The sequence below is a fragment of the Macaca thibetana genome, chromosome 20 (assembly GCF_024542745.1).
Source record: "Macaca thibetana thibetana isolate TM-01 chromosome 20, ASM2454274v1, whole genome shotgun sequence".
Taxonomy (NCBI): domain Eukaryota; kingdom Metazoa; phylum Chordata; class Mammalia; order Primates; family Cercopithecidae; genus Macaca; species Macaca thibetana.
This window is the reverse complement of record NC_065597.1, coordinates 19,439,106-19,453,632: the sequence shown is the minus strand read 5'-3', so window position 1 is coordinate 19,453,632 and position 14,527 is coordinate 19,439,106. Positions and strand designations below refer to the sequence as shown.

The window sequence follows — 14,527 nt, the reverse complement described above, 5'->3', positions numbered from 1 at the left end:
TGTTAAAAATAGAACACAGAGATTTTTTAATTCAATGGACAATTTTCTACATTTTTACTGGAATTGGTTAATACATTAACATTTAGTGTAATGATTGATACTGTAGTTTGAGGTCTACCATTTTGCTCTTTCATTTCCCCCATAGGATTTCTTTTCATTTTTTGAAATGTTGTAGCAATTTATTTATTTTATTTTATTTTATTATACTTTAAATTTGGGATACACGTGCAGAACATGTGGGTTTGTCACATAGGTATACACGTGCCATGGTGGTTTGCTGCACCCATCAATCCATCATCTGCATTAGGTATTTCTCCTAATGCTCTCCCTCCCCTAGCCCCCCACCCCTTGACAGGCCCCGATGTGTGATGTTCCCCTCCCTGTGTCCATCTGTTCTCATTGTTCAACTCCCACTTATGAGTGAGAACATGCGGTGTCTGGTTTTCTGTTCCTGTGTTATTTTGCTGAGAACGATGGTTTCCAGCTTCATCCATGTCTCCGCAAAGGACATGAACTCATCCTCTTTTATGGCTGCCCCCCATATGATTTCTTGTACTTCTGTTTTCCTTTACTGCCTCCTCTTGGCTTATTCCATATGTTTTGTATTTCACTTTGTTTTCTCTATTCACTTTTTAGCTATATTTATTATATTTCCATGTTTGCTTTACAGATTACAAAGTAAATTCTTAATTTATCACAGTCTATTTAGACATTATGTTTTTTAACAATGTAAAATGTCAGAAGCTTGCTAAGACATAATTCATTTAATACTGCTCCCTTCCACACATACATTCTTTTTTCTATTGTAATACATTTTAAATCCATATGTTATAAACTTTATAATAAAAATAAAGTGAATTTAATGTTTTAATTAAGAAAATAATTTAAACACTGGCTTTTACATTTACCAACATATTTGCAATTTCCAGTGCTTTTCACTTTTTCTTGAAGATCTGAGTTTTCATCCGTGGTATTTCTCTTTAGCCTGAAGAATTTCTATTAGAATTTGTTGTTTCAGATGCTCTTTTCAACTCTAAAATTTACATTTGGTTCCATATTATAGTTCTCACTTATCTGCTTAAAATACCCTTTGTTTACACATTGTGATTATTTTTACCTTTAAGTCTTCAAATATTTTTATAATAGTTGCTGTAAAGTATCTTTCTGCCAATTCAAACATCAGTAACCCAAGGTTGGTTTGTAATAACTGCTCTTAATTTCTTGACTTTAAATGAAAATGTACTCTTCCTTGAATATTCAGTAAATGTTACAACATGCTAGATATCATGGATACATTGTAAAGATTCTGGATTTTGTTATTCTTTAAAGATTTCATTTTTATTTTTATAGGCTGTTAAATCACAGCCTTATCACAATAAATTGCCATTGCTTGGTTTGATAGTTCATTAGGTGGGGCCTGCGTGAATTTTGCCTAATTTTCAGTGCTATCTCTTATATCTGGGATATAGTCTTTGCCATAAACACATGGGCAGTATCTGCCTACATTTGGTTACTTTCCGCTCACTTCAAGTAGTTGTTTTTAAAACATTTTTTTTTTCCTGGATTTACAACAATTATCTGAGAAGGGTTAGCTCTATGCAAGTTACTTCACCATTAGCAGAATTTAATATGAGAAATTTTACAATCTTATTTTTAAAAGTCATTTTTAATTAGAAATGTGTTATAGAGGCATTGGAGAGTTATTGATGATTAGGTAATTTTTTATAGTTGTTAAGCGTTACTACTAGCATTTTATTTACATTTTAAAATACAGTATTACTTTGTAGGCATTTTTTTTTTGTGAAGGTAGTGATAAGAAAAGGGTGCCTTCCAAAAGGAGTAGAAATTTGAAAAAATGAGAGTTTAAGAGAGACAATATTCTTCATAACAAACATGTAACACTAAAAGTGCAATTCTAAAAGAAATACACCCACACACATAACATCATCTTGATGTTTCCCAACTAAATAAATGAAATATTATCTAATTCAAATTATGACCTCAATTAACAGCAGATTTATCACTGTAATCAATGTGCATCCTGTAACAAAATCACCCATATTACATCCAGATTGACTAGAACTATTTGTTAAAAGTAAGTCTTCTGTACAGGTCTAGTTGCTTAGCAATATAACATATACATAGGTTATGCTGAAATGTAAATATAAACGTTTAAAATATTTTCACTTTACAAATAATAAATAAGGGCAGTATACATGCCAACTCCAGTCTCAAATTCTGTCAATGTATTTTTTAAACTTTTCAGATAAAGAACACATGCATAAGCTTCTTTTCTGCTTAGAGGAATATTTGTAATTTGATTTTAAAATTCCTAAAATGTTACAGATTTCTTTTTTCAAAATATAATCCACAGAACATTAGTTCTTTGTAGTATGATTTGTCTTTTTAAAAATATAAAAGAATTGCATGTTAAAATAATTGTAGTAAATTCTAAGTTGATAATTTTAAATGTTTTATAGGTAGATTATTGAAGAAATGTGCTTTGGCTGTAAATATATTTTTAAGATAATAGAATACCTACTTATATATAGTTTTAAAAGGAATAATAATTAATTCCCCATGTAACAGGTATCTCTGTTTGATTATAAAATTAAAATGTACATGACTTATGGTCCATTACAGAAAATAACTCAAAAAGGCATTGACTTAATACTAAGGACTCTATTGACTATACCATGTTTCATTAAAACATACCTTTATTTAATTACTTCATTGCACTAACTTGTTCAGTATCGGGCTAGCTATACATACTTTGAGTAATTAATTTTTTAATGAACTTTTTCTTGCATAAAAAAATCATATGGAAATCACCATTCATTCCGGTCAGCATCACAATTGCAGTAATACTGAGAATCAATGCAGTTTCCCTCTAATCCACAAGTACATTTTTGAAGATCAGGCGAAGAACCTCCCCAGTAGGTGTGCGTTTCATTGGTTCTTCCTACCCACCAACTCAGAGGGGTTCCATCTGAAAGACAAACGTGAGAAATGTGACATCTGATTTATGTCCCACCATCTTGTCTCCCAGTATAATTCCTTTTCTTCCAAAATCATTAAAAAGAATAAAAGGAGAGAGATTGATTTGATAAGGATATGCAAAACAGTGTAATTGCTGGCATTTCCTTAAGAAAATTTTTTAAATAAAAAAGTTATTATTTAGGCTTAAATGACCGATACATTTGTCCTCGGGTAGAAAAGAAACCAGCGGTTCCTATTTAATTTAGGCATGATAGTAAAAAATGGATTGAGAGCAGCTCACATATACAATTTCTTTAAAAATAATTTTGAAACAAGTTAGCATCAAAATATAAATCATAGTAATTAACATACCAAAGCAAAATTGATCTGAAATCATGAAATGCTCATTAAAGCATAATGGAATGTTATGTAAAGTCCCTGATTTATCTCAATAAATTTATTCTCTAAAAATATCCTAGCTGTTTAATAAACGTTAGGCATGATTTGGCACTCCCTTGTCATGATTTAAGATTTATTTGGAAGTATATATTTTATCTTTCATTTAATGGCTTGTCTATTTATTTGAAGTTACAGAAATAACACTGAAAAATCTTCATGCTGGAAGCGAATATTACACTCAGAAGAAGTTTCCCTCAGCCAAATGCATCTCTTCCTACGATAAATGTTCAGCTACCAGCTCCTTCTGAGTTAAGACTAAACATGATGCCAAGGAACTCAAGCAAGGAACAGATACAACATCTAGGCAAGGATTTCCAGAGAAGGACGTGAAGCATGTAGCCAATCTATCATGAAAAAAATAAAAAGTATGGAGGAAAAATTGAAGTCATCTGAGAATCAGGGCATGAGAAGAATGCAAGCGACACAGAATCAGTCAGCTTCTCAAAGGTGCTGGATCATTTTTCTGTCGACTTTCAAACCTTTAAGTTATCACCATTAGCCCTACTGAGAATCTGGGATTTTTACTAATTTCTCCCTTGCTTACAAATGCCAATGCTCATTTTAACTTACTATTAGTCCCTGTGCTAATGCTGACAACCTCTCTCCCAGGGTTACTACGCATGCCAGTCTGGCCACGTCAAAACAAAAACAAAAACACAAAACCAGCAAAGAGTTATTAAAAGCTGTGTTATGCATAAATGCATTAATATGAAGAATCTTCATCTTTTTTTAATTACATGATTAGCCCTTCACCACAAGGTGAAAATTACTTGAAATACTTAATAAATATATTTCAATACACTGCTTAAAACATTGTTTTCATAGATTAAAAAGAAAAATAAATTGTTATTCTTAAATACTGAACCATATTCCCACATCTAAATTTCCTGTCTTCCCTATAAAATAGAAATCACTGAATGTTTTTTAAGGTATCAGACATTGGTTCAATCCAAGACTTTTAAAGAAAATGTACTAAGGAATATAAATAACTATAGGAATGAATTTTTAAAATCCTGAGAAATAAAAATTAAAGGTAAAAAATACCCGCGGATATGGTGGAACATTCCACCTCCCATAATTAAAATCCTAAATGACTTGAGCATTCCCATTGATCATCCTTCCTGTGATCTGAGTCACAGATCCCCAGCAGTTGAAAACATATTTTCATACACATTTCACTTTATTCATTCATGTATGGCATCATTATCACTTGACACTAAATCACCAAGATCTGAAACTCTAAATCTAGCTTGTCTGAAAACAACTTCCTGTCCTATCCCATTATATTTCTTATTGTGACCTCAGCTCTTTTAACTCTCTTCACCTCAAATCTATTCCACATGAATCATGAGGTCACCAACCTGAGAAAAAATTGCGTATTTAGCCACGTTCCATGCCTTTCAGGATCCCCTCTTCCACGCCTTTCTGGAGTTAACTTTCTAAAACTGGTTATTGAGCCTGAAACACGAGGGAAGCATTTAAAAAAAAAAAGTGCACAGGCAAAACTGGCCTTAAATATGGCGATTCCTGACACATTCTGTGTCAACCCTTGTATTAGTCTGTCTTCATGTTGCTAATAAAGACATATCTGAGACTGGGTAATTTATAAAGAAAAGAGGTTTGATGGACTCTTAGTTCCACATGGCTGGGGATGCCTCAGAATCATGACAGAAGGCAAGGAAGAGCAAAGTCACATCTTACATGGTGGCAAGCAAGAGAGTTTGTGCAAGGGAACTCCCATTTATAAAACCATAAGATCTCATGAGACTTATTCACTGCCATGAGAACAGTATGGAGGAAACTGCCCCCATGATTCAGTTATCTCCACCTGGCCCTGTCCTTGACACGTGAGGATTATTACAATTCAAGGTGAGATTTGGGTGGGGACACGGCCAAACCATATCAAGCCCCTTTACTCTGTGTGATGTTTACTCACCAGTCCCTCAGGGATTTTGCTTTCTGGTTCTGTTACAGCTTGACTTCTTTGTCAACTTTGATAACCAACCTTCTTTTTGTATTTTCTTATGTTTTGTTTTTCAGCTTTGCAGTAAAATTAACAAATAAAAATTGTACACATTTAAGGTGTGCAAAGCAATGTTTTCAAATGATTACCACAATCACATGATTTAACATAGCCACCACTTCACATAGCTACTTTATATTTTTATGGTGAGAATACCAAGATCAAGTCTCTCAGCAGATTTCACGTATACAATACACTGTTGTTAACTACAGTAATCATTCTGTATACTACCTCTCCAGAATGTATTCATCTTACAACTGCAAATTTGTACCCTTTGACCAATATCTCCACACCAACCCCCTTCCCTAGAAATCACTCTTTCACTCTGTTTTTATGAGCTCAACTTTTTTAGATTCCATATATAAGTGGGATCATGAAGTATTTGTCTTTCTGTGTCTGGCTTATTTCACTCAGCATAACATCCTTTAGTATCTTGAAGAGAAGTTTTCACTGCAATGTTCATTGCAGCTTTATTCACAATAGCCAAGATATGGAGAAACCTAACTGTCCATTGATGAATGGATAAAGAAAACGTGATACACACACACACACACACACAAAATGGGATATCATTCAGCCTTAAATAGAAGGAAGTCCTGCCATTTGTGACAACATGGATGAACATGAAAGGCATTATTCTAAATAGAATAAGCCAAATACTGAAAGACATATACTGCGTGACCACATAAATGACCTGAGTTCATTTTGTTCCATAGCATTCATTTACCCTTCCATAATTACCATTCTTATTCTTAGAATACCATTCCAGATTTGCTTATCTAGTTTTTTTAATTCTAAGATGAATATTTAGCAACAATGAACAACCCATTAGAAACTAAACTGTGTATGTTCACTATGGCCACAATGCCCCGGAGAGCTGGAAATGAGGGGGGCTCATGCCATGCACTTTGTATGTACTATGCCACCCAAACATCACTGCACCCCTGTGAAGCTGGTATCATTGGCCCCATTTCGGAGAAAAGAAAACAAAGACTGAGATTCATTAACCATTCGTCCATTTCAGTAATCAAAGTTTCATCTATCTATGTTCTAGATGCACCTAGCCAATGAGAAACACACCCACACCTCCAGCTGTAAATCTTACGCTTTCGAACTACAACTGTGTGATCCTCATTTGCACATAGAATTGAGGTTTCAGGAGGAGATAAGTTTTGGGTGGGTTCCAGAAAGATGGGATTGGAGGGGTAGAGACCAAGTGAGAACATTCTGAAAATGGAAAATGAGGAGGAGAAAGAGGAGAAAAAGGGCAAGGGGGTAGTCAGTCATAGGGGAGAAAATAATCTGATTTTTAGTGGGTGGAGAGTAAATAGAGAGAGAATCAGAAATGCAGGGTTCAAATGTCAGAACAACAGTTCAGCATTTTTGCATGATTTCTATGACATATGCTATTCCTGTATGAAACAAATTTCTTTCTAAATTTTTGTCATTCCATCTGGAACTCCAGCCCTTCTTAGGACAAGCAGGAGTGAACATGAAAAAAGTTGCTTTATTGTACAGATATCTTAGAATTTTCTCTAATATGTGAAGAAAAATACACCTCAATGCTACTGCTAGAAAATAAGTGTTAGAGGACGGCATGAGGGTTACACAAGCAGGGTGGACACAGAATATGCAATTCCAGGATCCAGCAGAACAGGCTGTGTCGGACAGACAAATAATAGAAAGGAGGTAGACCTTCTTAAATAGTACTGTGTTTCTTAAAAGTGGGAGCGGCATTTCTTAAAGGTTAATTTTGTTAACAGAGAGTAATACTTTGGATTTTGCATTGGATGGTTAGAAGATATGAAGAGATGACAAGCTAGGAGGCCAGCTGGAAAGCTCTTGCAGTAACTTCAAGAATTAGCTCATTGGGGCCAGGCGCGGTGGCTCACGCCTGTAATCCCAGCACTTTGGGAGGCCGAGGCAGGCAGATCACGAGGTCAGGAGATCGAGACCATCCTGGCTAACATGGTGAAACCCCGTCTCTACTAAAAATACACAAAAAAATTAGCCGGTCGTGGTGGTGGACGCCTATAGTCCTAGCTACTCTGGAGGCTGAGGCAGGAGAATGGCGAGAACCCGGGAGGTGGAGCTCGCAGTGAGCCGAGAACCTGGGAGGTGGAGCTCACAGTGAGCCGAGATAGTGCCACTGCACTCCAGCCTGGGAGACAGAGCGAGACTCCGCCTCAAAAAAAAAAAAAAAAAAAAAAAAAAAAAAAAGAATTAGCTCATTAAGGCCTACTGTAAGGCAGATGTGATGGGAACATGGGAACAGAGGCTCTGACATAATGAGACACCCTAAAGAAAGAAAACATAAGACCAAAACCAGAACTCAGGAACAGACTGGTTATTCACAGTAGAATCAAATAAAGAGTTAAGATAGTTTTCTGATTCCTCCTTGAACTAGTGAATCAACTGTGTCTCTGGCAGCCTTTTCTAATATTCAATTATACCCAGAGGCTGTCAACAATCCATGAAAAAGAGGCACATAGAATACTTACTTTCAGAAAACTAAGTCGTATTTTTATTAGCTGTTTTCCACGATAAAATAAACCTTACGTGTCACTTGCCCTTTATCAGGGATAAACACTATGCATTCATTGAGTATCAGAAAGAGGCCTTTGCTGTAAAGTTATCCAATTAAGGCCAGGAAGAGAGTTTAAAAGCAATCAAGGCTTTGAATAAAGCTCAGTGTAAATTGACCTTGTTCTTTTCTTCAGGCAGAAGCATCTTTGTGACTTCCAGACTGTGACATGTTTACTAAGAATGCGAGATCATATACCCTCAGTGGCTAGATGCCACCACTTTGCAGAATTAAAATCTTCAGGAGCTCGTTGAATAAGTGCATGATGTGATGTGTGCAACAAGACAGACACTATGGTTTACTGACCTTGCTTATTGACCAGCCGTGACTTCTTGCAGTAATAAGTAAACTCCTGTTCACAGTGCTCCGCACGGTTAATAGTGGCCTGAAGTTGCTCCATGCTGGCCACATACTCGAAAAACCCAGCATATGGGTTCTCTGGATTAGTATTTCTGACTCTTGTTAAGTCAGAGCCGTTGTGCTGTATGATGGTCCATGTAGTTTCTTGTATGCAGAAATGGGGGGAGAAAGAGAGGAGACCATCACTAGTCTGCAAAAGTTAAAATAAATAAAGAAAATCAAAATCACCTTTTATCTGAGTCAAATTTTTCTAATCATCAAACTTCTCTGAGAGGTAGAATCAACACAAATGGATTCTCAGAATTGTTAAGTTATGGTAAGTGATTATTTTTCCTGAAATATATACTATTGCCATGCATTTACAGTGATTTTATTTAACATTTTCATATAATTTAGCCACACAATATTTATGATGAAAATATTAGGAAATCTGATTATTTTTTGTGATATATTTTATTTCACTGAATCTGATATTCCATCTTTTTAAAGATGCATCATTATTTTATTTCACTGCAAGAAAGGACAAAATGCTGCCTATTACAACTACAAAACATTATTCATCAACACATCCAAAATCCAGTGATATCACAATATGAAAAAAAGTGCATATCAGAATTCATGAAATAGTTTATGTTACATAATGTAAGCAGCCACTTTTCTACTCTTAACTACTATTCATAGTATCAGCAAAAATAAAGTCAAAATTTTGTAGCCCTCTATATACCTCTTTAATCAACATTTAACTATGAGTGTGCATCTTTTTAAAATTAAATGTAAAGTATTCACTTTGATATCATGTGATCTGCACAGTTAGACAGTACAATAGGAAGTTACTCTTTTGAATTGTATGCATCTGACACAGAATCTCAACTAACACAAAAGTAAAATATCTTTGAGTATATACTAGAGTTATCACTATTGGTTCCTGAATGCCTGTAAACATTTCCATCATACTGATTACCAAAATTTCTTAGATGAAATAAAAATCCCACAATGTTTGTAACAGACAATAGGCATATGATATCTGCCCTTCAACTTTACCAGTAATAGACTTTATACTATATTTTCTGTGATATATGCAGACACAAGAACAGATAAATCAAAAAGCCTCTGATTTAGTAGGCAAAAAAAAGAGTGAAAGTTGTCAAAACTCCACTACATATGTGCTGTTAAGTCACATAACTCTTCTGTAATACAGAGGAATATCCCAAATTGGAGAAAAACAGTAATAGTAGGCAAAACGTTTCCCCCTCTTTTTAGCTAAGGCATTCATATGGATCAACAATCCAAATAAGGAGGTATACTTTGAAAATTTCATTCCCATTCCTTTCCCAGTCATCAGTTTGGACTAGAGAGGTGGGCTAAAGGAGGCTGGACTGTCACAGACTTATTGCCTTCCACGTGTGGATTATTATTTTTCTGCGAAACAATAGCTGTTATTTTTGCATTTCCCTCTTGCATTTCAGTTCACCCTTCAACAGTAGAATGCTCTCAAACAGAACTTAATCTACCAGCCAATGAAATTACGGGTGGCCAGCAGTACAATGTAGAAGTCATCAAGAGATCTGAGTTGCAGATCTGGCATGCATCTTGTGCCCTTAGGAAAGTCAGGTAAAACCTGGGCCTCCATTTCCAAATTTGGAAATTAAATTGGCAGAACGAGGTCTGAAATTCTATAATTTCAGCCAACTCGACCTTGGCTATTGGAAGTTTAAGGTTATTATTAACTAGACAAATCCGACAGCCTAGCCTCTGTTGGACTCTGTTTCTTTTGTTCAAAAAAACCATTCACCTTTTCTTGTGGTAAATCAATGGCATGCAAGAAGCAGCTAGCTACCAAGAGAGGCGGACAATATACCTGCTTGAAGCCTTTGTCTCTTTCCCTTCTGGATCACACTGAGTGAGACTTCCCTGTAGTTTAGCATCCACTGGGTCACAATTAACACCTGATTCTAAAGGTTTTTAAAGGTGTTGCAAGAGATTCAAGGCCACCGTGCCCGGCAACCATCAAAGAGTAGCTCATATCAACGTTTCCTTTTGAAATTCTAAAATATTTCAATGTTATGATAGTCCCTGTAAGTTGATTTTATTCTCTAATAAAAAGCACTACAAGGTATGATGTTAACCAGATGCCACACTTATCAGGCCATCTAGATTTCCAGGGTAGAACAGACACAAAGAAATTGTCACAATAGATTTTGAGCAACAGAGATAGGGGCCTTAAAAGCCAGGTTCCAAACTTCATGTGCTTCATTAATCTGGAAATCTCTGAAAAGTCTCAAATTAGAGCCTCTTTACTGTTCTTTCAGACATGGTTGAGTGATCTGAAGTTTCTACAAACACCTGCTTAGAAGTAAGAGTGGTAAAAGACACAGACTTCATCACAATTTGTAATTCAATACTTTGTGGTTGACTTTATCGGTCTTTCCTACCAGTCTGCAAGCTCTATGAGAATAGCAATAGTTTCTGATCTGGTAACAATCATATCTCCAGCACATAGCACAAGGCTTGATACAAAATGCAGAAGACATTTGTTGAAGACATGAGGGAATAAACAAATGAATGAATAAAAACAATGCATTGTCTAGATTAGAGCACAATCTCCTAGGTTATCCGATTCAGACGCTGCAGAGGCTCTGACATTTTCGCTGCCTTTGAGTTGTTATATAATTCTATAAATTGTAGATAACTAATAGAATTGCTAAATAATGTTAAGTCTGGAACTGTGAAGTGCCCTGAGATGTTACCCTACTTGCAAGTTAAGGAGTTATCTTGCCAATACACAGATTATATCTATCTGTTTATTGATCTGTCTACTACCTACCTACCTGTCTCATCTACACTAACAGACACAGAGGACCTCTGAATCAGGGACCATTTGCTCACAGAGAACCTCACCAGCATCAATCCCTCATACCTCAATTTCCCAACTGCAGATGCAGTGAGTGCTAGATAGAGCTGTGCCTGCTGGAGTTGTACCGCAAGAGGAGGATCACAAAAAGATGAGGCTTGGGCTTACAGAGGGTACCTAGCACGCTCTCTCCTCCTCCACTCCATAGAGTGATAGAGAGACTTTGGCTTTGGAATGTCACAAATTTTCTTTAGAGGAGAGAAGGTACAAGCCCTTAGGTTTTTATTACTCTTAGAAAATAAGCAAATGCATCTGGGGGAGATAAGCCTTTAAATCTCTTCAGAGCTATTCACTATCTCTAACTTCCAAGACACATTTAATCATCCTTTAACGTAGGTTGCCAGACATTTTTTTTTTTGTCTTTGCCCAGAAATAAAGGCACTGTTTCCTTACAACAAATAATTCTTGTCTGTAGACAAGCAACTTCTACCTGGTTGAGGTTCTAGTGACTTCCCTCCCCCATCATGGATGAATCCAGTGTTGCCTCCATATGCACATTTGTTTCCGTGTTCCTAACATGTAGATATGTCTTTTCTTTGGATTCTCCTTTGAACTGGTTGTAATGTCTTTCCAATTTCTTCATTAATAATGCATTTTAAACATCTTTAAATTTTTTTAACTTTTATTTTCATATCTGCATGACAATCATGATTTTACTTTATTACAAATTATCTTTTACTAAATACAAAAAGAGTGGGAGGGTAAGGAGACAGGGAAATGAATAAGAGATGGCTGAAATAGGCAGAAAGTCTACATTGAATGGTAGTTTGGGTCTACTCACGTCTTTTCCTGAAGACATTTCACTATTTGTAAATAAAGCAACTGAGTAATTAAGAACTTGATTTACCTTAGGCTGGCTGCTATTTTTTAGTGTGATAACAGTGCAAAGAGAAAACATGCTGTTTAAGCAATACAGTTGCAAAGCTTGTGTTGCTTCATGCTTAATAGCTGAAGGTGATAGATGCGATAAAGACTAAGAGTAGGTAGGAAGTGCTGTGTTAAGGAAAGCAGGAGACAGGAGGGGAGACAGCTAGCCTTCTGGAGCAAAACCTGATGTAAATAGGACTGCATTTGAATAATGGACAGTTATTTATTAACCCTCATAGCTGTTAAGAAGGCCTTTATTATTGAAATCTCTAAAAATAATTATGCTATTATAAGTCTTAAGCTCTCCAGCTTTCTCCTGAAATGATCTCAGGAGCTCCTATCTCAGAAGCACATGGGGTACCTGTTAATAATGCAGAGACCCAGGCCTTGTGTTCTAAACTTACTGAGTCAGGGAAACTAAACCCGAGAGTCTCGGTAATGGGGCCATGAGAAGGGGTGAGTTTAATCCATAGAGTTTTCACTTTTAGAAAAACTTGAAAGTCTCTGTTCTAGCACTCATCAATTTCTTCCCTCTGGAACAATCATCCTTACAGTACAATGTTTAATAATGAGAAACTTCTTGAACATGAAACAATTTCATTATAGAAAAAGCAATGAAGGCTGGGTGCAGTGGCTTATGCCTGTAATCCCGACACTTTGGGAGGCTGAGGCAGGCAGATCACCTGAGGTCGGGAGTTCCAGACCAGCCTGACCAACATGGAGAAACCCCATCTCTACTAAAAATGCAAAATTAATTGGGCGTGGTGGTGCCTGCCTGTAATCCCAGCTACTCGGGAGACTTAGGCAGGAGAAATGCTTGAACCCGGGAGGCAGAGGTTTAGGTGAGCTGAGATCGTGCCATTGCAACAAGAGTGAAACTTGGTCTCAAAAAAAAGAAAGAAAAGAAAAGGAAAAGAAACAGCCACTGGGATTCACCTTATTCTAACTAATTATTTTTAAATTATGTTTGGAAAACTGTTTACAAAGAAATTTCAGCTTTTAACATCGTTTAAGAAATTATCCATTCAAAATAGAGATTTTTTTGTATATTTTAGCTTATAATGCTTAGAGGTATTTTAATACATGTGGAATCATTTGACACTAGTTCTAGACTAATAACTAGATTTTTTAATAAGACACATATTTGCAAGTTGGTGATTCAGCATTTTGTCTTATTTTCACCACACGTGATCTATGTAACTAGAAGATATGTTCTTGGCTGCAAGCAATGAAATACTCATAGAAGGTAACCCTTCCTAGTGGAAAAACTTTTAGGCTGTGAGAAAAGAGACCAGAGCTTGATCTATTCCTACCAATATCTTCACCCTCTTACACTTAACCTCCCTGAGCCTTGGTTTCCTTATTTGCAAAACCAGATCAATAAAGAGAGTTTCAAGCTATACCTCCTACACTTAACCTCCTCCATTCTTGGCTTCCTCATTTGCAAAACCGGATCAATAAGGAAAGTTTCAAGGAGTAACATGTATTTCTCACTGGGTTGCAATACTCTGGGGTTGTCATTTTTGCTTGAATATGTTCCTATATTCCAGAGCTACTGGAGACATTTAGCTGTCTCTGGGTATCTGTATTTCTGAATATCTTGCTATCTACGTGGCTTTAAAAATTTTCTGAATATCCTCTTTTTCATCAATACTTTTGCATAATCTTGCTGAATGAAGCACCTTTAATCTCTGCATACTTCCAGTGACTCCAGTCATTTTTTTTTTCATTTGGTATCTATGACCCATCTGACCTCATTTCAAAATCTAAGCTCCTAAAACATAGAATTTGTTCTCTCTTTCTCTCTCTCTACACACACATACATACTCTTCAGGTCTCTTAGAATTGTTTAGTCTTAACTACAATTTTTTCCCCAAATAATTTGTTTATCAAAGATACATTTTCTGGCCGGGCGCGGTGGCTCAAGCCTGTAATCCCAGCACTTTGGGAGGCCGAGACGGGCGGATCACAAGGTCAGGAGATCGAGACCATCCTGGCTACCACGGCGAAACCCCGTCTCTACTAAAAACACAAAAAATTAGCCGGGCGAGATGGCGGCGCCTGTGGTCCCAGCTACTCGGGAGGCTGAGGCAGGAGAATGGCGGGAACCCGGGAGGCGGAGCTTGCAGTGAGCTGAGATCTGGCCACTGCACTCCAGCCTGGGCGACAGAGCGAGACTCCCTCTCAAAAAAAAAAAAAAAAAAACAAAAAAAAAAAAAACAAAGATACATTTTCTATAATAAGGTACATTAATTTGCTATGTAATATAAAAAAGTAAATGTTGATTTAATGTAAATAATGTATTCAATAAAATAAAATTGATAATTTATCACTTAGATAATAA

General features: G+C 36.2%; 1 protein-coding gene across 4 annotated transcripts in view; it reads right to left on the bottom strand.

Moving 5' to 3' along the window:
- Positions 1-14,527, bottom strand: part of CNTNAP4 (contactin associated protein family member 4) — a 990,511-nt gene that overhangs the window by 63,471 nt on the left and 912,513 nt on the right. For all 4 annotated transcript variants that reach the window (XM_050772661.1, XM_050772659.1, XM_050772660.1 and 1 more), the window contains 2 exons: positions 8,352-8,549; positions 2,833-2,989 (listed from right to left, as the gene is read on the bottom strand). In XM_050772661.1, the coding sequence (XP_050628618.1) occupies positions 2,833-2,989; positions 8,352-8,549 (355 nt within the window). The remainder of the gene's footprint in view (positions 1-2,832; positions 2,990-8,351; positions 8,550-14,527) is intronic.